The sequence below is a fragment of the Erythrolamprus reginae genome, chromosome 1 (assembly GCF_031021105.1).
Source record: "Erythrolamprus reginae isolate rEryReg1 chromosome 1, rEryReg1.hap1, whole genome shotgun sequence".
Classification (NCBI taxonomy): Eukaryota; Metazoa; Chordata; class Lepidosauria; order Squamata; family Dipsadidae; genus Erythrolamprus; species Erythrolamprus reginae.
In genome coordinates, this window is record NC_091950.1 from 41379453 (window position 1) to 41404051 (window position 24599).

General features: G+C 42.0%; 1 protein-coding gene across 1 annotated transcript in view; it reads right to left on the bottom strand.

Annotated features, from left to right (window-relative positions):
- The window catches only part of LOC139166720 (homeobox protein SIX4-like), a 36978-nt gene extending 13439 nt beyond the window's left edge, over positions 1 to 23539 (bottom strand). Inside the window, exons 1-2 of the mRNA XM_070750675.1 lie at positions 22283 to 23539; positions 4375 to 5078 (exon numbers count right to left, since the gene is read on the bottom strand). Coding sequence (XP_070606776.1) covers positions 4375 to 5078; positions 22283 to 23193 — 1615 coding nt within the window. The 5' untranslated portion in view covers positions 23194 to 23539. The remainder of the gene's footprint in view (positions 1 to 4374; positions 5079 to 22282) is intronic.
- Between the last annotated feature and the right edge of the window lie 1060 nt (positions 23540 to 24599).

A 24599-nucleotide genomic window follows, 5' to 3' on the forward strand; every position in this document is an offset into this window, starting at 1 on the left:
TGGGGAAATGCTGACTTTGTAAACCACTTAGAGAGGGCTGTAAAGTATTGTGAAGCAATCTATAAGTCTAAGTGTTATTGCGGCTACTATTTTATAGTCACCTAAAAGCAAGATCACTGAAAAATAATGAAACATTACCAAATAGAATTGCATAGTAATAGTAAACTGGTGTGCTATCCAGATCATTCTGGTTAAAATCTCATCTGCTAAGATTAAAGTAAAATCAACCCCTCCTCCTAGCAATTACAGTCTGTGTCTAGTATGTCTGTGTTACTTTTTTGGCAACATTACAGAAGTTGTCAGTGATTACTTTTTTCCAGGATTTTTTTTCCAATTTCCCAATCTAATTTTCATCTGATAATCTCCTCTCCTAGTACTAATGAGTTCTGATCCTTTCCAGCTCTTTTGTCATCAAATATGGGCATGCAATGGAAGGATTATTATATTGCTCCACCATGCATATTTGTAGGGATTACTGTATACGATAACTCTGTAAATTAATCTGCTTTACATTTTAACATATCCCTATCAAATTCACACTTCCCAAATATGAATATACAGCATGTAATATACTGAATCTGTCAGTACTTACACATTACAAATGTGTAAGATGCAGTTTTCCAATTATTAAAATAAAAATAAAAACATTAGCGCATATTAATATACAAACAGAAAAACTGGTGGAAACGACATTTAACAAATAATATACAATAAAACCTCAATCACATTAAACTTGGCTTCATATCATTTGCAAGAATTAATGCCCTGGGTAATAATTATTATATTGTGACATAAATTAATGCAAATGACAAACATTGAGAGGAATCATTCACACTACTTTGAATACAATGGGATTTGTTGTTGTTTTTGTGAGACATCCAAATAAAATCTACACCCAGTGTATAAATGAAATCTATTAAACCAAAGATTTACTCTCTTGGACAGTATCTTCTGCACACCCAAGAGCAGCTGGCTAAGTAGGGCTGAACATTAATCTATATGGCTCCCTCTACTCAAAGACAAAGCTAGTCCTACAGCCAAAACAGGCAAAAGAAAAATAAATAGTGTAGATCAGTGATTTTCAACCTTTTTTGAGCCGCGGCACATTTTTTACCTTTACAAAATCCTGGGGCACACCACCAACCAAAATTACACAAAATGACACTCTAACACAGTACATATTATACATATAGTTAATAATATAGTACAGTGGTACCTCATCTTACGAACGCCTCTTCTAACGAACTTTTCAAGATACGAACCCGGTGTTTAAGATTTTTTTTCCTCTTCTTCCGAACTATTTTCACCTTACGAACCCAAGCAGCTGCTGTTGGGATGAAGGGGTTTCTTTCCCCCCCCTTTTTTGAAGAAAGAAAAGGGAGGGGCAGCTTGGAGGAGTAAAGATTTTGCATGCGTGCAAAGGCACTGAAACTGTGTCTTTTGAAGAAAGACCCACTCACCCTTTAGCCTAGCCTTGCTTCTTCCACCCGTCCCCTTTAGCTGCTCCTCCCTGCCCTCTGTTCGCCTCCCATCTAAAGTTTGGGATTTTCCTGAAGGATTTGCACGCATTATTTGCTTTTACATTAATTCCTATGGGAAACATTGTTTCATCTTACGAACTTTTCACCTTACAAACCTCCTCCTGGAACCAATTAAGTTCGTATGATGAGGTACCACTGTATATCACCCTCTGCAGGGACCTCTTATAAAAAGAAAAAGGTCAAATATCTATATACACCATCAGGATAGACATAACCAGCTGAGGCTGAGGCTTCATCTAGTGGTGGCAACATTTACCTCCAGTCCTGACCAGGATTAGAAATCGGGACCCGGGGGAGGAGTAGCAGCTTCAACTACTCGCCGTGGCCACACAATGACAAGTGTGCAGCAGCCTGAGCAGGGACCTTCCTGGGTGTGGATGAGAGGCGGCCTGCTATTGGTTCATCGCTAGTGGTCTGGATGAATCCTAGAAGGTGATTGGTCAGTGAGCGTTCCCTGTGTCTCCACTCTTCCTGTCGCTGATAGCTGGAGGGGTTGCGAGGGGAATGTTTATGTTCGGATGGAGGTGACTGGATAAATGGCCTCCGCGGGCCATATCTGGCACACTGGCCATAGTTTGGGGGCCCAGGTTTAATTTCCCCACGGCACACCTGACCATGTCTCACGGCACACTAGTGTGCCGCGGCACACTGGTTGAAAAACACTGGTGTAGATCATAAGATGCTAAAGCCTGTTGATATGGGGAAAAAGTTTGTATTTTCATTGATTCTCCAACAGTAGCCATCTAAAAAACTTGTTTTGCTGGATTTGGGTGTTTTTCCATCAATACCAGTCCACACGAAGTCAAAGTGTATTCTGTTCATGGAAAGGTTCCTTTTGTAAACAAAAGAGCCACCTTAGGGTCTAAGCCAGGGGTCCCCAAACTTTTTACACAGGGGGCCAGTTATACTTTTTTATTAACAAGTAAATTTAAACTTAAATCAACAAACTCCATTTCTCCTTCCTTCCTTCCCTCCTTCCTCTCCACTTCTCTCTTCCCTCTTCCTTTTCTCTCATTTGTTTCATTTTCCTCTCCCTCGTTCTTTTCCTCCATCATTTTCTCATTTTTCTTTCTCTCTCTCTTTCCATCTCTCCCTCTTCCTTTCTCTCTCTCTCTCTCCTTTTCTCTTTCTTTTTTTCTCTCTGTCCCTCTTTCTCTTTCTTTCTCTCTCTCTTCTCTCTTTCTCTCACTCACTCTCTTTCTAACTCTCCCTCTTTGAATCTCTCACACTTTATCTCTCTCCCTCTCTCTCTATTTCTCCCTCTTTCTCTCTCTTATTATATTGATTGGTAAAATCTCGTGTGCTGCCGCGGGCCAGTTAAATGACCTCACTGGGCCGCATCCGGCCTGCGGGCCATAGTTTGGGGACCGCTGGTCTAAGCCAGTGTTTCCCAACTGGTGTGCCGCGAGACATGGTCAGGTGTGCCGCGAAGAAAGCAGCTCAGCTTCTGGTCTCGAAACTTTTTGCGAAGAGCAAAAAGTTGTGAGAACGGAAGCTGAGCTTCCTTCTTAGCACCTTCCAAGTTTTCCGGCAACTGCAGCGCCCCGCCCGGCTGGAGCTTCCCTGGCAGCTGCAGCAGGTGAGCTTTGGGGCCTGGTGGGAGGGTAGCGGCAGCGGGAGGGTGGCGCGTAGCGGGAGGGTGATGGCGGCGGCAGCCGCAATGGGTAGTAGCCCCCCTCTCCCCCCTCTCTCCCTCTCTCTCTCAGCAGCCGCAGCGGGTAGTAGCCCTGGGGCAGCGGCAGAGTGGTCAGCTGTGAGGCGGAGCTCCGGAACAGCCATCGGTGCCTCCGTTCCGGAGCTCCGCCTCACAGCTGACGACCTTCCCGCCACCCCACGGTGCGGCTGCTGAGAGAAAGAGAGAGGGAGAGAGGGGGGAGAGAAAGAGATAGCAAGAGAGGGAGAGGGAGAAAGAAAGAGGGAGAGGGGGGAGAGAAAGAGACAGCAAGAGAGGGAGAGAAAGAGAGAGAAAGAGATAGCAAGAGAGGGAGAGAGAGAAAGAGAGAGGGGGGGAGAGAAAGAGACAGCAAGAGAGACAGAGAGAGAAAGACAGAGAAAGAGAGACATAGCAAGAGAGACAGAGAAAGAGAGAGAGAGAAAGAGACAGCAAGAGGCAGAGAGAGAGAGAAAGAGAGGCAGAGAGAGAAAGAGAAAGAGAGACAAAGCAAGAGAGACAGAGAGAGAAAGAGAGACATAGCAAGAGAGACAGAGAAAGAGAGAAAGAGAGACATAGCAAGAGAGGCAGAGAGAGAGAGAAAGAGAGTCATAGCAAGAGAGACAGAGAGAGATAGCAAGAGAGATAGCAAGAGAGAGAGAAAGAGAGACAGAGAGAGAGAGAAAGAGATAGCAAGAGAGACAGAGAAAGAGAGAGAAAGAAAGAGAGAGAATGAAAGAAAGATAGCAAGAGAGGCAGAGAGAGCAAGGGAGAGAGAAAGACATAGAGGGAGGGAAGGAGGGAGAGAGAAAGAGAGCAAAAAAGAGAGGAAGAAAGAAAGAAAGAGGGATGGAGAGAAAGAAGGGAAGGAAGGAAGAGAGAGAAAGAGGGAGGGAGAAATAGAGCGAAATGGAGGAAGAGATTTTTTTTGTCCAAACTTTTCTTTAGCCCCCCCACCCCTCACCCCCCACCGCGTTCAGTGTTCCCCAGGATTTTGAAAATATGAATAATGTGCCACGGCTCAAAAAAGGTTGGGAAACACTGGTCTAAGCCATTACGTATCTCTAACATTCTTAATTTCACACACACACAAAAGCAATAATTTAGTCTACGAAGAGGGGTGGCATATAAATCCAATTACCGGTAATAAAATAATAAATAATTTAATATGTGAAGGTTTACCTCGGGAAGTTGCTGCTGATACTGGGGACAGCTGCATTGGGGAAAAACTTAGGCCTCCGTTAAGTAACTGGCCATTGTTTGTTGAATTAGGGATTTGGACAACGCCATATTGGTTGATTTGGATTGGAGTGGTAAAAGTGACTACTGAGCCACTGTCTTGCAATGTTATTGCTTCTTCATTCTCTTCCCTCTTTACTTCCATGCTTGGTGCCAAGCCTTGGAAAGAGGCAGGCCCAGAATTGGGACTGTATGTTGCGGTGGGTGTGGGTGGTGTAATAGAATTGGACAGCGAAGTCTGGAGGATTTTGAAGTCTTTCACATCTTCTGCGGAAGGGACTAGCAGGTCGCCCATGGAGACTCCATTGCTCAAAGCACTGGGCAATGTTTTGAGCGGACTTGATGATACCGCCTGAGAAGACCCCACATTGAGGCCGTTGAGAAGGAGACCATTGGGGCCCTGAATGAAGGAAGTACCATTAAGAAAAACAGATGGATTGGGAGGCATCAGGTTTCCATTCAGTAAAACTCCTGAAGAGCTTAAGGATATTTTGGAGTTTCCAAGCTGCTGCATGTATACTTGCTCCATTGGGCTAGGGAGGCTTAGGCTGGTGCCGCCATCAGAGGTGCTGGCAAGGGAACGTGGAGACAAGTCCTCTTGCCCCTTGCTGGATTCATCTTCTGTGCTGGGATTACCATCCGACTCACTACAAATCAAGAGAGAAGCAACAAGTGAATTGATGCGGCATTTTTCACTGAATTTTTGAAATATTGAAAAGACTCTCACTGAATTCTTTTTTCATGAATGGGAGAAACAATTATCCTACCCACAGAAAACTAACAGATCAAGGAAAATAGCACAAGATTAGTCTCTGTTCTGTCGGGCTCTCTGGTAGAATCCTCCCAAAAATTCACAGGTACAAATTTCAGAGACACACACACGTTTGAAAATTCAAAACAATGTTCTTTATAATGAAAATTCACTTAAACTAAGCCCTCTTTTGTTATAGCAAAGAGCACTGGTCTCCAAACAAACTGGTAATTTATACAAGTCCCTTATCAGTCCTGTGATACTTAGCTTGCAGCTGTGAGGCAATTCACAGCCCTTCTTCTTTCACAAAGTGAAACACACTTTGCTCTGGTTTAGTTTCAAAGCAGGGAAAAATCAGCACCCAAAAAGTCAAAGTCAGTAAATCAGTCATGAAACACAAGGATCAGATAATCCTCCACAATGGCCAAACCCACAGGCTGCTATTTATAGCAACCTCACTAATTACCACAGCCCCACCCAACCACAGGTGGCCTCATTTTCTTTGATAATAATCTCTCAGTTGTTGCTGCCTATGCATCGCTCTCCTCATGCATGGCTGTATCATTAACTCTTGTTCTGAATCCAAGGAGGAGCTAGATAATTGATCTCCTTCTGAGGTGTTTGCCACACTCTCCTCCTCCCTGTCACTCATGTCTTCTTGGTCAGAGGAGCCTTCATCATCAGATTCCACCAGGGGCAAAACAGGCCTGCAGCATGTGGATGTCTCCCCCACACCCACAGTCCTTGGGGCAGGAGCTGGGCCAGAGCTAACCACAACAGTCTCTATGAGGATTCCCGTTTTCCATATATAAGCTGCTTATGAAAAGAAAAAAAATAACTAAATAAAAATTTCTCAATCATGGTACCGCCGTCCTATGTATTTCTATGTTAAAGAAAAAGACTCAATTTTTTTTAAATTATTAGTGACTAAATGCAAATATCCATGTAGGTTTTCTCAGCAACAATATAGAAATGCTTCCTGCCAGCATGCTTTGCTACTTCCCAGTATAGCCTACAATGTTGATGCTGCCTGATGATATTAAGCAGGTGTGAGCCTCTTTAGTTTCCAAGCCCAGGCATCTACATCAATCAGCTACTGCCACTTGGTGAGATATGCCAGCCTACTCAGAAATAAACAAACAAACAAAGGAGCAAGCAAGCGTTACTTCCATAGTCCTGCACACAGAATTGCAACTTTATAGTGGAATTCTATATAGTAAGTATATTATACAGAGGTTGCCATATGCAAAGTGACTTGCTCAGAATAGAATAGAATAGAATAGAATAGAATAGAATTCTTTATTGGCCAAGTGTGATTGGACACAAAAGGAATTTGTCATAGGGTATAAATAAGCAATCGGGAAGCAATCAATATTAATATAAATTGTAAGGAATTGCATTTTAAGGTTGAAAATGTTTAGATGCCAAATATGACATGATTTTTTAAATCTACTCTCAAAACATTCCTCAAAATTCCAAGTATCCTACCAGATCAGAAAGGCTGGAGGTCTTATTCTAGATTTTATTAGATCTATTTATTTATTTGTTAGATTTGTATGCCGCCCCTCTCTGAAGATTCGGAGTGGCTCACAACAATAAAACACAGTACAAATCCAATGATTCAAAACAATTAAAAACCCTTAATATAAAAACAATCATAAATCCCAGACAAACCATGCATAAAACGGAACGGCCCGGGGGAATCAATTTCCCCATGCCTGATGGCAGAGGTGGGTTTTAAGGAGTTTGTGAAAGGCAAGGAGGGTGGGGGAAGTCCTGATCTCCAGGGGGAGTTGATTCCAGAGGATCGGTGCCCCAACAAAGAACACTGTTCCCCTGGATCCCACCAGATGACATTGTTTCGTCGACAGGACCTGGAGAAGGCCAACTCTGTGGGACCTAATTGGTCGCTGGGATTCGTGCGGCAGAAGGCGGTCCCGGAGATATTCTGGTCCGATGCCATGAAGGGCTTTATAGGTCATAACCAACACTTTGAATTGTGACCGGAAACTGATTGGCAACCAATGTAGACTGCGGAGTGTTGGTGTGACATGGGCATATCTAGGAAAGCCCATGATTGTTCTCGCAGCTACATAGATCAAGGGGGTCAAACTCGATTTCATTGTGGGCCACATCTGTGGCGGCCCAAGCATTCTGTTAGCAAAAATGGGCTCCCGAACTCTGTTTTCAACTATGATGGAATCTTGCAACCCTTGGTCAGTGAAAATGGAACTCAGAAGGACGGCCCATGGCACTCCCGAGCTCTGCTTTTTCTGGCAGAGGCACTGCTTACTGGTCCTTTGCTATTTCCAGGCTGGCTCTATGGGCCCAATCTAAGCACCCCGTGGGCATTGCCAAGAGAAAGATGGAAGACATGAGACCGAACAATGCAGAAGACCTGAAGGCTGCTATTGAAGCATCCTGGTCTTCCATAACACCTCAGCAGTGCCACAGGCTGATAGTTTCCATGCCATGCCGCATTAAGGCAGGAATTGCTGCAAAAGAGGCCCAAACCAAGTACTGAGTAGATATGCATGCTTATACTTTTTAGAGATCTGATATTGTCCTATGTACAATCCTTGTTTTATTGATCGCATGTAATATTCTAATTTTCTGAGATGGTGGATTTGGGGGTTTCATGAGCTGTACCCCATAATCATCACAATTATGGAAAAATCACGGCTTGAACTATGTTGCCTTGCATGTAATGAGTCTCTCTCATATATTAAGTTTCATTACTGAAATAAATGAACATTTGCACAATATTCTAATTATTTGAGTTTCACCTGTACAATAATATATAGAAAAGAATGAAAGAATAATTGTTATAAAAGAACAAAAGAAATCTTACATGATTTTTAGGGAACTTTGATAATTCAGAACCCCGAAATTTAATGTTAAATGTTTAACTTGATTAATATGTCCACTTCTATACATCAATACTGGACAATTTAGAGAAAGGCAACCAGATGATCAGAGAATAATGATGATGATGATGATGATGATGATGATGATGATGATGATGATGATAATAATAATAATAATCACCACCACCACCATCATCATCATTAATTAGATTTCTATGCTGCCCTTCTCCTGGGACTCAGGGTGGCACACAATTAGAAACAAAGGCTTATGAAGACAGAGAATGAAAAAACTAGGAATGCTTTGCTAACAGACTTATTCCTTATTATTCCAGGGTTCAAAATTAAAAATAGAAAGACAACTTGTGATTGACCATCAGAAAAAAATATGCAACAACTAGAATTTTGGAGTATACAATGCTACGAAGTATAATACACACCCTCCTTTTGGGGGAAGTAAAACAAGGAAAGAAAATTGCTTCTATCTTTGTCTCCCAGCAATTTGCCTCCTTACAGCAAACAGCCAAAAGCCTGTTTCAGTTTAACTTTCAGCACAGCCTGATTAGCAGAAGGGGAAAAAAAATCTGCCTCTGCCTCCCTGCAGCAAGTACTTCTCCAAGTAGTATATTCAAGTACGGTAATATTAGTTTCAGAAACGGTGTCCTATTTTCAGGACAATATATTTAAATGCAAACCTAATGAAATATATACTAGAAAACCAATTTACCTAAACAGAATGATCATGGCTGTGCAAAAAAAGCAATGGGAACAAAAGTGATTTCCAGCTGGTTTTCCCATTGATCTGGTTTATGGGAAGCTGGCAGAGTGTGTTGGAAATCACAATCACCTGACACGGCTGACTACAATAACACTGTAGCAGCCACAACTTTGCAAATACAACTGGTGGGAATATTCTTGAAATTTCAATGCACATTTGTTTATTTATTAAACTTCTATGTTACCCATCTCACTTAGAGGTGACTCTAGCTGATTTACAACCAAAGGAAAACAAATGGTTAATCTGGACCAAAAGTTAAAGAAGCGGAATTGTCAGGGAATGTTTGCATATAAAATAATGCTGCAGCTTCAAAGGACGATTTTGGAATACAAGCATGCCTGATATTTTAAAACGCCATTTATACTTCTAGTTTCAAAAGTTTTCACTAAAATGCATGTGAGGATTCCTATTCTTATAAGGCTATTAAAACAGTTTCTTTACTTTATTTGATTAGCCAGCCAAATTTAAGTACTTTGCCAGTTCCACTGATTTAAGGCCATAGTACATAACTCTCTCACTGAGGTTCATAAAAACCTGAAAGCACTTAACTTTGGCTGGATTATATCCAAACTATTTAGATAATAGGTGGATTTAAAAGAAAGACTCTCTTCACAATCAGCATCAGACATTAGCCATGGGCCACTTGCTTGTATGTACCTAGGAAAGAAAAGAGCTGCAAAGATTAACATTCTTAATGTGTTTCTACAGCATCTTCCTCAAAGACAAAGCGTCGTATTACTCCTTCAATAGTGTTGAAAGGTTTCTAATTACTGCAGTGTGCAGCTTTTTACATCAGACAATTTTCATGAAGGAATAAGCTGATGTTTGCTTAAAAAAATGACAAAATGTATGCTGCAGTTATCTTTTATGTGGTTGAATTATCCACTATGGGTGGATTCCTACAACATGTGGCTAACTCAAGATTACATTAGTCACATAATCAAGCACAATGTGTGAACCTAATCTGATAAATCATGATGTGGTAAATCATACTGTGGTTTGTTTAGCTTTGACTGTGTGCTATGGGAACCCAGCAATTTTGATTTGCATAAAGCCATGGCTTAATGAATTGCAAAAATTCACCAGATAATGATTTGTTGAATAAATTATAAACAATCCACAGCCGGGATCAGCAAAGGAACCTCAGCTCTGGCAGAAAGGTGAGAAAATTGACCAATGATACATACCAATAATTTTATATCCTTTCAGAATAAATAATTTTGTTTGTTTGTTTGTTTGTTTGTTTGTTTATTTATTTGATTTGATTTGTATGCCGCCCCTCTCCAGAGACTCGGGGCGGCTAACAGCGACAATAAAACAGTGTACAATAGTAATAATAATACAAATGCATAAATAAAGTAATACAGCTTGGTTTTCATTCTTCCCTATTTGTTTCCTGAATGCATCTCCCCAAAGAGACAAAAACTATATAAAAAAGTACCGTAATTCCGGACATTAACAAAAATAATTAGACTAGAGAATTTTACTTCTTTAATTTAATGTCACTCTTATATTCTTGGAATGCTAGGATAAATTTCTTGCCTCTCAAAGCACTCCTACCTATGGTTCAGGGAACTATATGATTAATTCTGCCTGCTCAGCAAGATTGCTTAGAATAAGAGTCCAAAGAAGTTGCAATGTATAGTAATTCATGTTCAAAACTTGTATTGATCTGCTATTCCAAAATTCAAAAAATGTTGCTGGATCTTTGCAAACCTTGTTATGTGTATCAGCAAAAATAAATTGCTGATTTATGCTGTGGTGACACAGTAGTTAGAATGCAGTATGGCAGGTTAACTCTGGGCTTACTATTAAGTAAGGCAAAAGTTAGCAACACAGAAAAGAAGAGAAACCATTACAGTATGACATGCTCCTGTTACACACACAGGATTGAAACGAGCCCCTTACTTTCAGGATATAAATACCAAATAATTCTGTAATAAATACCAAATAATTCTACCAATATCACAGTAAGCCAAATGCAAAATTACCAACATTCATTATGGTATGAAAAAGAAATAATAGATTGATAGGGATCATAACAATGTATTTAATGCCCATCCATACATGTTGACGGAGAATTTCTTGCTTATATGGAGAAAAATGCTGAATTTTTTTTAATGCATTGGTTCCAGTGCTAGTCAAGTATTGTGAAATCTATCAGCTCTTCTATTCACTATGAAAGAAGTGTCTAGCACACACAGCTTGTGCTTATAACATATCTTTTTCAGGTATCTCATGTGTACAATACAGCAAAGTTCATTTCACTCATCCTTCTGTCTCTTTATCCAGGTGCTTTTAGAAAGCCTGCAGAAAAGGTATCAATACTGCAATATCTGCTATTCAATAGCAGACAATTTCTATAAATGGACATTTAACACGGATATTCAAGCTAATAGTTCTTCAATTAGATCAGTGATTTGATTTGGTCCCTTAAAAGTACAGTATGTATATGTGTGTGTGTGTGTGTGTGTGTGTGTGTGTGTGTGTGTGTATATATACCGTGATCCCTCGTTTTTTTGCTGGGGATGCGTTCCAAGACCACCCTTGAAAAACGAATTTCCAGGAAGTAGAGGAAATTGTTTTTTAATGTATTTAACAAGTATTTGGACTTTTAAAACCCACCCTTTGCATTAAACAGTCATTCTATAATGTTTCTCAGCTGGAACTACATGTGATATCCTACCAGTTTCTTTAATAGAGTACAGTAGTACTGTAGAAGAATTTTATGAATTTTTAATGGATTTAAAATTTTCAATGGATCTCCCTTTGAAAGCCCGTGAAATAGAGAATCCATGAAATAAGAAACGTGAAGTAGCGAGGGATTACTGTATGTATGTATTTATTTATATTTCTATGCCGCTCAATTCTCTAGGGCAGTGATGGTGAACCATTTTTTCCTCGGGTGCCGAAGGCGTGTGTATGTGTGCTATCACGCATGTGCGAGTGCCCACCCCCATAATTCAATGCCTGGGGACAGTGAAAATGGCCTCCCCCACCCTCCTGGAAGCTTCTTTGGACTTCTGGTGGGTCCTCCCCAGGCTTCAGAGCCATCCCCTCAGAGACTCTCCAGAAGCCAAAAATGCCCTTCCAGAGCCTTCACTTGAGCCAAAAATCAGATGGCCGGCACGCACATGCACATTGGAGCTGAGCTATAGTAACGGCTCATGTGCCAGCAGATATGGCTCCGCGTGCCATCTGTGGCACCTGCACCATAGGTTCACCTTCACTGCCCTAGGGCAATGGTGGTGAACCTTTTTTTGCTTGGGGGCCAAAAGGGCACATGCATGCACGATAGCATACATGTGCATGCCCACACCCATAATGCAATGACTTTCCCCCTCCAAATGTGTGTGCAAAACCTCCCCACTGCCCCTCCCACACATGCGCACAGCCCTCACTGAAGCCTCCATTGGGCCTACTGGAAATTCATTTCCAAACTTCCAGTAGGTCTGTTCGATCTATTTTTCGCCATTCACGAACTCTGGAGGCTTTCTTAAAGCCTGGGCAAGGTGAAAACGGCCTCCCCTGCCAAAAATCAGCTGACATAGCGCAATGCCTCACTTGCCCTCAGATATGACTCCGAGTGCCACCTGTGGCACGCATGCCATTGGTTCGCCATCAGAGTGGCTCACAGCAACCATCCTGACTCTTAATGGCAAATTATGTAAATTCAGCATGACCAAGAGTCATTTTGGTCACCTGGGTAAGGCTCCAGGCTAGAAACCAGGAGACTCTGAATTCTAATCATGCCTTAACCACCTTGAATCCTCAGAGAGGGGTGGCCTATAAATCCAATAAATGATGATGATGATGATGAAAGCTGGCTGGGTGATTTTCGATCAACCTCACTCTCTCAGCCCCACTCACCTCACAGGGTTGTTTTTATGGGGGAAATAGGACAAAAAAGTAGTATTAGACTACTGCCTTATTTATAAAAGTAATAGAAATAAATACTAATCAATAAAGACTTCTGTGAAATAGGTGGTTTTTGTTTTGTTCAACTTTGCATCTGACAGCTTTATTAGGCTTTCCTGTGTTCTAGGGCTACGGGCTACAAGAATGGTGGAAGGTCTTAAGCATAAAACTTATCAGGAAAGACTTGATGAACTCAATCTGTATAGTCTGGAGGACAGAAGGAAAAGGGGGGACATGATCGAAACATTTAAACAGGTTAAAAGGTTAAATAAGGTTCAGGAGGGAAGTGTTTTTATTAGGAAAGTGAACACAAGAACAAGGGGACACAATCTGAGGATAGTCAAAAGCAACATGAGAAAATATTATTTTACTGAAAGAGTAGTTGATCTTTGGAACAAACTTCCAGAGACGTGATTGGTAAATCCACAGTAACTGAATTTAAACATGCCTGGGATAAACATATATCCACCCTAAAGATAAAACACAGGAAATAGTATAAGGGCAGACTAGATGGACCATGAGGTCTTTTTCTGCCGTCAATCTTCTATGTTTCTATGTTCCTAGGATAAAGGGGAGGAAGATTTTTCCCAGGGAAAAATCCTAGGGAAAGATGGAGGCAGAAGCTGGGACTAACATTTTGTTCTTTTATTAAGTGGAATTGCTTCTAGTATTAAACCAAAGGAAAACAGCAGCCAAGCCAAGATCTGGTAATCAGCATAATAGACATCCAATGCAGAAGAATAAAGCAATATCCAGACTGTCAAGATTCCCCAAATGGCAGTGGCTGGTTTCAGACACAACAGGCCACTAATGGCATCTTGGACTGATGAATTTACCACCATTATGAGAGAAGGACCAAATTGTGTTAGCTGCCTTCAATCCTGAGTATTTCTCAAGGGAAGAAGGAACAGCACAGCAGGGGAGGGGAAGAAAAAGGTTATTGTAGCCAAAGCAGATCAGAGGGGGATAGCCATGCAAATGAAAGAGGAATCAGTTGTTTTTGTTTGATTACTTTCATTTTGCAAAATTGTATAAATATAACTAAGGAGAGGGGCAGCATAAAAATCTAATATATTATTATTATTATTATTATTATTATTATTATTATTATTATTATTTTATATACATCTCTATAAAAAGGCATCTTTTTTTCTGGAAGGACTAGGGAAGTGATACCAGAAACATACAAAAATTAACCCATAAGCAAAAATTAACCCATAAGCAATAATTAATGCACTGCAAAATAAGTAGGTATCTTCTCTTAAAAGAGAAGTTGATTATATTCCAAGGGAGTTCATACTATCATGAATGTTGCTAACAGCTGAAAGCAGTCTATTCTTAGACAGGAAAGGGACAACAGTTCATATTTCTATAAGGAAGGCAAAAAGAGCCAGTTAATTATCATGATTACAGTGGTTATGTTCATACAATTTATTAATCTATGGTTAGGTGAGCTATAGTTTAAATTAACCCAGCTGTCTGTGTTTGAAGAACTCTTAGAACTATAAACTTATCATGCAGGTTTATTTTTAACACATATAAAACCACAAACTAGCCACTAGCCAACCATTATTTAGCCACTTGTAATATACAAACTTCTCCAAAATAAAACTAGGGAAATCTAGGCTGAATTTCCCATTCAGCCACAAAGCTTATTGAATATATTCACATAACTAATGAAGCCAGGTATAAATGTAGCAGTTTATTTACATGATGTACAAATATCAGTTTTAATTTGAAGTTCAGCTTTTGAGAATTGCTAATTTATTGGTTATGATTCAGAATGTCTGAACAACCACTTTATGAACTACATAGCTAATAATTTCATTGCTATTTTGTGAATGCAAAGTATTAGTAGCTTGGTCTATCCATCATGTTAGCTGATCGTATATCACAACTGATAAGGTTTGATAGAATAATATTATTCTTTTGCTGAGTGCATGAACCAAGGTTATATGTTTCAAGGATAATAACTGCTTACTCTTTTAAATTGCAGAGATGATGCTTTTACATAAAAAGAATGTGTGTCTTTGTCCTTGTGCACAAGCCAACAGTTATTGGCTGGTGATCATTACAGTCAGTGTGCTGGTAGTGAACCAGTCAATTGATTGGACTTATAGATGCTGTAGAGGTTAGGTGTCCATCATTTGGCTTGGGCCACATATAAAATATGTAATAATTTTAATGTTAATAATAATTTGTATTATTATTGTTATTAATTACAATTGTATCACCACAGCCAGCTGTTTTGTTGGATTTGGCATTAATTCCTACATAGAAACATAGAAGTCTGACGGCAGAAAAAGACCTCATGGTCCATCTAGTCTGCCCTTATACTATTTTCTGTATTTTATCTTAGGATGGATATATGTTTATCCCAGGCATGTTTAAATTCAGTTACTGAGGATTTATCTACCAAGTCTGCTGGAAGTTTGTTCCAAGGATCTACTACTCTTTCAGTAAAATAATATTTTCTCATGTTGCTTTTGATCTTTCCCCCAACTAACTTCAGATTGTGTCCACTTGTTCTTGTGTTCACTTTCCTATTAAAAACACTTCCCTCCTGGACCTTATTTAACCCTTTAACATATTTGAATGTTTCTATCATGTCTCCCCTTTTCCTTCTGTCCTCCAGACTATACAGATTGAGTTCATGAAGTCTTTCCTGATACGTTTTATGCTTAAGACCTTCCACCATCATCATTTGTTAATACTCTATCCAAACAGTTGGGTTGGCAATATATTAACAAGCCAACAATGTATGGTTGTATGTATTGATGTAATATAGCTTTAAAATGTATGCTATGTTCTGATTGGCTGTAGTATTGCATGTTGCCATAAGAGGAAGCTAGAGATCATGGCTTACTCTCTCTGTTGTTTCATTTTGATTGACTCCTTCTCTTGATAGTGATCTCTATGTTATGCTCTGTTAATCTCTCTGATATTCTGATGTATTTGTAAGACATAATATCTTTGTTGAATGTATATGACAAAGATAAACTGGTAAGAAGATTATTGTACTTCTAGAGATTGACTAATTTGAATGTATATGACCTGGACTGTTTATTTGGACTGTGCTATTTTTTAAAGTAAACACCAAATGCATTTTAACGTATCTGTGTGACTGGATAATTACTCATATCTACTGCAATATCCCGTTTCTATGTGCATGTCTTTGATAACTCAAGAGTTGCTCTGCACACACCATTATTATTATTATTATTATTATTATTATTATTATTATTATTATTATTGATACCTAGGATGCTGGCAGCAACCTGTATCAACCATCAGCACTAGACAATAATATTTGTGATACATTTTTAAATGTTCAGTTGACTGAGTTTCATGTTTAATGAATAAAAGGTAACAATAATAATAATAATAATAATTGTTGTGGTTCCGTCTGAGGCCCCTCAGGGAACGGCTGACCTTCTGTCGGTTTCCAGCTCAGAGGGAGAGGCTGAGGAACAGGAGGTGCAGACAGACGAGGAGGAGGAATCCCAGGCTGAAGAAGAGGGAGGACAGCCAGAGTCCCACCAGGGGGAGCTCTCCCCAGCAAGCAGCCTGGATTCCTTAGAGGAAAGTGCACAAGCCATAATTGATCTGCGACAACGAAGAGCTACTCAGAGACGGAATCAATTGGCTAAATACTTTCAGCATTAAAGTGGCAACAGCTGGGTTTGGGTGTGGTGCTCTTGGGAAAGGCTAAAAGGCAGACCCACCCTTCCTGGCTTGTGGAGTTTTATCTTTGAGAGTCGTGGGACCTGGCTGTGAACTTTGGCGTCTTGGAATCCTGGTTTGTGCCTTTGACTATTGAAACCTTGGGGGGGGGGGGTGCCAGCAAGAAGCTTGCTGTATTGTCTGGACATCAGGACCCTGCTGTAACGTATTATAGCCTGTCTGTTGGGAAGAACAGGTTTTCCTCTGTGCTTATTTTTTCCAGCTATAAAATACTTTTGGCTTTTACCAGAGTGTCTGGCTGTTTTTTCCAGTTGGTGTTGAGGTCTGGGGGAACCCAGACAGAACAAATAATAATAATAATAATAATAATAATAATAATAATAATAATAATAATAATAATAATAATATAAAATAAAATAAATATAATAATAAAAATAAATAAAAAACAAACATGCCAAAATACTTTGGGACTTTTAAATTCAAACTAACAAGGTTTTGGAACACAATACACCGGATCTCACCATTGTAGAAAAGAAAAAAAGTGTGAATCATTGATATACATTGATCACCAGGTGACAGACGAACTGATGAAAAACAACAAGAAAAACTTAGCCAATATCAGGACCTTCTCTGTGGCGGCCCCGACCCTTTGGAACCAACTCCCCCCAGATATCAGAGTTGCCCCCACCCTCCTAGCCTTTCGTAAGCTCCTTAAAACCCACCTCTGTCGTCAGGCATGGGGGAATTGACATATTCCCTCCCCCTAGGCTTATAAAATTTATGCATGGTACGCTAATATGTATGATTGGTTTTAATTTGTGGTGTTTTTTAAATTAACTTAAATATTAGATTTGTTTTACATTGTATTGTTATTGCTGTGAGCCGCCCCGAGTCTGCAGAGAGGGGCGGCATACAAATCTGATTAAACTTAAACTTAATCTTAAAATCAAACTACGACTCTGGCATAAACCAGTAGAGTTTATCCCAGTGGTAATCATCACACTGGGTGCTGTGCCAAAAGACCTCAGCCGGCATTTGAAAACAATAAACATTGACAAAATCTCGATCTGTCAGTTGCAAAAGGCCACCGTACTTGGTTCTGCACACATCATACAAAACTAAATCACATAGTCCTAGACCCTTGGGAACTTTTCAACTTGTGATATTGTGATACAAAATCCAGCATTTGCTGTGTTTTACTGTTTTTTGTGAATAAAATAATAATAATAGAACTTGTGGGCTACTAGCTGTCCAAGGACCGCATGGGGCCTGCAGGACATGGTTGGGTCATGGCTGTTATAGACCATCTATTATGATCTAAAACAAGTTGAAACTGTGAGCAATGACCCCGATCTCTATAAAATAGCATTGCTATAGCCAGAATTTAATTTTAATTTAAAACAATCTAATTTTTAATGAACTTTCTTAAGTCCACAACATGGCAATATTGATGGAAACAGAAAGAGAAGGCAAGTGATAAAGTGGATGGGTGGAATCAAAGAGATGCCTTGGTGTGTCCCTCGAAAAGCAAGCAGTTATTACAAAGCTCAGGATGGCAAGTATTTGTCTATGCAATTTTGATGAGTCAAACCCAACTTGGCAGATCCTAGCTAAACAAAAGAAATGTTTATAAAAAGAGAAAATGCAATGTACCCTACATGATAAAGATTGGCCCTGGTTTATGCTCCTTTCCAAAAGCTTGGAAAGGACAAAAAAACCCACACCAAGATGCTTTTAAAATGGAAAATACCCAGGATCTTAATAATAATTTTACCCACCAAAGGAAAACTGTTTTCAAAAGCTCGGCAAGACCCAGAAGGTAATTATCTCATTAACATCACACACTCTCTCCGCAAGCCCCTTTATTCTTTTAGGAGCTGTGGCAAGTCCAAACATCCACACATGCCTTCAGCCTTCTGTACCCTCCACCTGGCTAGCATTTGCTGACTGGCTTTCCTTGGTCTCACTTCTGACTTGCCATTTGTGCATTTGATGTCTTTGCTCCAAAGATGCAAAGAGGCTGGGATCAGCACAATTGTGCCCTTACTTGAAAATAGAGGTCTTTGATGCTTAAAACAAAACAAAACAGGGCAGGCAGCGATTTTTCCTGTCTTCAGTCAATCCCCATAAAAAGGAAGAAGGAAGGGAGGGAGGTACCTTGTGCAGAGGAATGTTACCTGGCTATTATTGCAAGACAGATGATTATCTGGGGTGACCTCTTGTCAGACAGCTTTTCTGTCCTTTTAAAAAGTTAGTATTTGGAAGGCCCTAAGCCAGGGGTCTTCAAACTTAGCAACTTTAAGACTTGTCTTCAACTCCCAGAATTCTGGCTGGAGAATTCAGGGAGTTGAAGACCACAATCTTAAAGGTGCCAAGTTTGAAGACCTCTGACTTTTGTATTTCTCAGAATGGTCAAACCAGTATTTCCCAATCATGACAGCTTGAAGGTGTATGGGCTTCAACTTTCAGAATTGGCTGGGAATTCTGGGAGTGGAAGTCCACACTTCTTAAAGTTGTGCTGTTTGGTTTTTTAATTATGATAGGGTTTTTAATTATTTTTAATATTAGATTTGTGCCATTATAATATTGTTTTTATCGTTGTTGTGAGCCGCCTCGAGTCTTCGGAGAGGGGCGGCATACAAATCTAATAAATTGAATTGAATTGAATTGCCAAGAGCAAAAACATGCAAATATTACATTTTAGTGATCGAAACATTTAAATATGTTAAAGGGTTAAATAAGGTTCAGGAGGGAAGTGTTTTTAATAGGAAAGTGAACACAAGAACAAGGGGACACAATCTGAAGTTAGTTGGGGGAAAGATCAAAAGCAACGTGAGGAAATATTATTTCACTGAAAGAGTAGTAGATCCTTGGAACAAACTTCCAGCAGACGTGGTTGGTAAATCCACAGTAACTGAATTTAAACATGCCTGGGATAAACATATATCCATCCTAAGATAAAACACAGGAAATAGTATAAGGGCAGACTAGATGGACCATGAGGTCTTTTTCTGCCGTCAGTCTTCTATGTTTCTATGTTTCTAGTAATATTCAAGTCTTAAAAGTGCCAAGTTGGAAGACTTTTGCCCTAAGCAGCTCCCTGGAGCTCTAGAAGGGATTTCTGCAGCATCAGGAATTATGTCGGTAAATTTAGTTGGAAAATAAAAAAGACCTACAGATAAGATTTCCCCAAAGGAAGACTGAATAAACAAACTGTGCCAAGTCCTGTTTGCATATTCACAAGTGCTGGATTCACTAGGCAATACCATAAATTACCATACCTCCCTATGGCTGGGCATGATGTGAAACTACAGCCACAGAGTTCTCTGGCTCCAGTGGAGAAGCCAGCTAAAAAGACATCTGGCAGGTTGCTTAGAATCATAAACTGTGGAAGACCCTGTTCCCATCTTCTGAGGACATAAACCTGATCCATAATCAAGTTTCACAACAAGAAGAGCAAAGAAGTCACCAACCAAGAGTGATTTGGGGGGGGGAGAGAAAGGCTCACTAGCCAAGCCGATGAGCTTCAAGTTTCAGTTTTTTTGCTTCCTGGGTGACATAACCTGGGAAATAATTATCGCTGTCAAACAAAATGAGTGGGGAAACAATTTCCTCCCAATCTCCAAACACAAAGGAATGGTCAAGCTACAGAATAAACAAACAAACAAATAGATTAAAAAATAATAATAAAAATAAGAATAGGAATTATATAAGGGATGTTGAATCTACACAAGCAGCATCCTAGGAAGAAACAGAATTTTCCAGCTGTTAAGGAGAAGGTTGCCTGAAGACCTAGAGAAAAGATTTGGCCCAAAGGAGAAAGAGAAGGAAAGACCCAAAATACTAGCTGGACATGCAGCAGGGAACAATGTTGTAGAACATGGCAATGAGGTGCCTAGGACAAAGCACCAGGGGTTACAAAGTTTTTAATTTTTTTGCAGAAAGAGGACACATCTTGGGCAAAAGCACTAGAGGATCTGAGCTACAAAGAACTCTTGAGGATTAGGGAAAGAAAGGTTTGTGAAAGTCTGGGGAAGCTATGTCCTCAGGCAGATTTTTAAAAAAAGATTACAAGGAGAAATGTGAGCCGAAAAATGTGGGGTGGAGACCTTGGAGACACACTGTGAGAGAAGATGGGGACAAAATTATGTCTAAAGGATCAAACAACCTATTAGTTTACTGTCAAACAATCCCTTTTTCCTTGAATCCAGCAACTAAGAAGCAGAAACGTGGAAAGAGGATAAGCCAAGGTTGGGAGTGGTAGCCTGCAAAGAAAGGGGCTGCTGAAGGTAAGCGCCATATTTGCTAGGAATGAAAGCCAGGCAAGGACAGAGGGCAAGGGAGGGGGAAGGAGGGAGGGAGGCAGACAGGAGGGGAAGGAAACAGGAAGAGCAAGAAAGAGGCAAGGTGTTAGATTGAGGCAAATTGCTCTGGTGGGAATGAAACAAAGCCAGACCAGGAGGTTAGAGAAAGCAGCAAGGCAGAAGGCCTGGGGGAGGCCCAAGAATTGAGGCCCAAGGATAAGAGTTTGGGAAAGCAGCAGCAGAAGCAAACCAGGTGTCTTCCTTGGAGACATGTTGGTTTGTTTTTTAAGAAATCTTTGCCACGGCCCCAAATTCCACAGGCAGCCTTAGAGAAGAGGGGACTATTTGCACTCCAGTCAACAATGCAGGAAGGGTTGTAATGATGACCTGCACTGCAGGGATGTTGTGAGGTTTACCAAGCATATATCTATCTATATCTATCTTTAGATATATCTGTCTGTCTGTCTGTCTGTCTGTCTCTATATATAGAGAGAGATTATCTATCTATCTGTCTGTCTGTGTGTGTGTGTGTGTGTGTGTGTGTCACATTTTTGCGACAGAAATCCGACAGAAAAAAACATACTACAGTATATATTTCTGTCAAATCACTAAAGGATGAAAGCTGAAAGAATGAGATACATACATACAAAGCTGAAAGGATGAGATCCTGTGGTCTAGAAGTTAATTCTCTGCCTATGGCTACAACAAGGCCAAAATAGATCTATACTAGTCTCCCTTCATTTTCAAATTCAACAGAAATATGTTACATACATACATACATACATACGAAGGACTTTGAAAGGATATGAGATGGCATAAGCAAAGAAGGATTAAATACCCAAGGAAAAACAGAAGTCAAAAGGTAGAGAAGGTACCAGAAGAGATGGAAGAGGATGTAAACCAAAAGGAAAGTGTGGAATTGACTAAACTCAGGAGAGGATGGGGCTCATGTCAAGTCTCACTATATGCCTCTATCTGCTAAGGGTCATTTATTTCAGACCCTCCTGGTTTTCTTTAAATAAGGCCTTAAAGCTTGGCTTGGTTCCCCCAGGGGGTTAAGTAGCACCAGAGGCCAATCTAGCAAATGTAAGTGGTTTCAGATCTCCTACATTGTTTCTGTTGTTTTACACACTGTTGGTTTTTAACCTTTAGTCCACCAGCTAGAGTTATTGTTGGGGTGGTGGCGGCTGGGGGTGGATAACAGAATCTTTTTAAACCAGTGTTTCTCAACCTTGGCCGTTTGAAGATGTGGACTTCGCTGGCTGGGGAATTCTGGGAGTTGAAGTCCGCACATCTTCAAACGGCCAAGGTTGAGAAACACTGGTTTAAACCTTTAAAGCTGATTCGAACAGAGATTTTGAACATGCGCAGCGAGTTTTCCTTCCTCGGAGGAATTTCTGAGGGGAATTTCTCCTGGAGCTTTCATTTGCTCTGCTTTCCCGCCATGCCCCCCCCCCCCACTCGCGTGGAAGTTAAAAGGCTCCCGTGGCGTGGGGGGGGGGGTTAAAGCCGTTCCCGCGGACACGCGGCCGCCTCTCTCGCTCTCTCTCACCTTTTGGACTGGGGCTCCGCCGGGTTGCGATCCCGTTGCCGCCGGTTTTTGAACCAGTTGCTGACCTGCGTGAGGGAGAGGCCGGTGACTTTGGCCAAGTGGCGCTTCTCGGCCGGAGACGGGTAGCGGTTCTGCTTGTAGAGCTCCTTGAGGGCGTTGCGGGACTTCTCCTTGAAGCAGTAGACCGTCTCCTCGCCGTCCCAGATGGTGCGGGGCAGCGGGAATTTCCTGCGCAGGCGGTACTTGTCGACGGCGCCCAGGGGCCGGCCGCGGGCCCTCTCCGCCTCGGTGTAGCGCGCCTTGTACCAGAGCTCCTGCAGGAGCGGGTGGTTGGCGGCGTCGAAGCTGTGGCCCTCCAGGATCCCGTAGAGCTCGGCGTAGAGTCCCTGGTGGAAAGCCACCAGCGCCCGGGCTTTGAGCAGGCTCTCGTTGCCACGTAGCAGGTCGCTCTGAGGCAGCGACCACAAGAACCGGGCCAGGCGGTCTAAGTTCCCGCCTTGCTGCAAAGCCTCGCAGACGCAAGCGACGTGGTCCGGGGAGAAAGCCAGCAGAGCCCGGGGCGAGGAGGACGACGAGGACGACGACCGGGGCGAAGGCGACGACAAGGGAGACGCGGCGGCAACGGCGGCGCTCCGCAGCAAAAGTTCCGAATGGAGTAGAACTTGACCCGCGACCCTACCGGCCGCTGCTGCTGCTGCTTCTTCATCCTCTTCCTCGTCCTCTTCTTGCCCGGCTTCTTCCTTCCTAGCAAAAGGAGCCGCCGCCGCTTGGAGACCAGGAGGCGGTGCAGGCGAAGGAGTCGAGGTTACCTTCTCGGCCGCCCCGCCGCAGAACATTTCCAGGACGTTCTCTTGCTTGATGATCGTGGCCACCACGCCGGGAAGCGCGGTGGTGGGCGAGGCAGAAGACATCTTCGCCCTCCCCCCCTCCCGATCTGGGTGTTAGGTGGAGGGGCTTCTCCCCCCTCTTTTTTCCCCTTCCTCCACAACCCCCCCCTCCCCCGAAAGTGCTCGCACACCCCTCCTGCCGCCGCTCCTCCTCCTCCTCTTCCCGGACCGCCACCCGGCTGGCGTTTAGCTGATCAAGTTTCCCCTCCGCCACGTAGGAACCATGAAGGCGGCTTGTTCTAGCAAAGCTCGTGTAAACGGATCGCGGTTTCTTCTCCCCCCTCCTTCCCTCCCTCCTCTCCCCCCTCCTTCCCGTCCTTTCTTTCTTTCGTTCCTTCTTTCCCTCCCCAACGTGACTCCTCGGCGCTTCTCTCGCCTGCTACATATTCTTAGCAGCCCAAGCGGTCGGCTGGATTGGGGAGGGCTCGCTGATTGGCCGGCTCTCCTTGGTGGGGGCGGAGGATCCGGCGTTTCTATAGAAACCGTCAATCAACTCCTCCCTCACCCTCGGCTTTTACGCTCGGCGCGACTTCCTCCTTGCGAATGTGAAGTTTACCTCTCTACCTGGAGGCTTTAGATTTGGCTTTCTCGCCCCGCTCCGGTTGCCAAACAAAATATTACAGCTGATGCTTCTTAAGCTTGTTGCGTGGGTAATTTTTGTCTTTACACATTGTAGGAGAGACATTCCAACGCGCGAGCCAAACTTTTGGGGAATTTCCAAAATTGAATTAAGTCAACTCGGGTTGGGAGCTTCTGAACGGGAGACTCGGGGTCGGCAGCGATGGAGTAGATGCAGTGTTTCCCAACCTTGGCAACTTGAAGAGATTTGGACTTCAACTCCCAGAATTCCCCAGCCAGCAGTCGCTGGCTGGGGGATTCTGGGAGTTGAAGTCCAAATCTCTTCAAGTTGCCAAGGTTGGGAAACACTGGAGGAGAGAGCGAGAGCGAGAGCAACTTCGGGTCGAACCAGAGACAAGAGGCACGATACGCGTTAGGGTAATCGGCGGATTAAGGCTGCAATGCTGGTACTGAGTTTCAAATTAACCCACTGGGACTTGCAGAAGAGAGAGAAAGTTTGAGCGAGTTTACTTTGGAGAGGAGCCAGCTCGATCGATTCACGCTGGGATTGCAATCATTTACATACTTGTCTGAGTTCAGTGGAACTTCGGGTTGGACTGCAGCCCTAAAGCGCACACTCTTAACCCTGAGTGAAACTTTACAGAATTCAATGGGGACTTTCATTTATAAATGCCTAGACTTGATCTGTTGCTTTTGTTATTTAAACAACAAAAAAGGATTCTTTCCTCCCCCCCCAAAAGACTTTTTTGGCAGATACTATCCAGATGTGTAAGCTTAGCTTCACTACTAGAAGATAAGACTCCTAACTGGAAGTAAGGAACTGAACTCATTGGGATTTATCTCGAATTGCT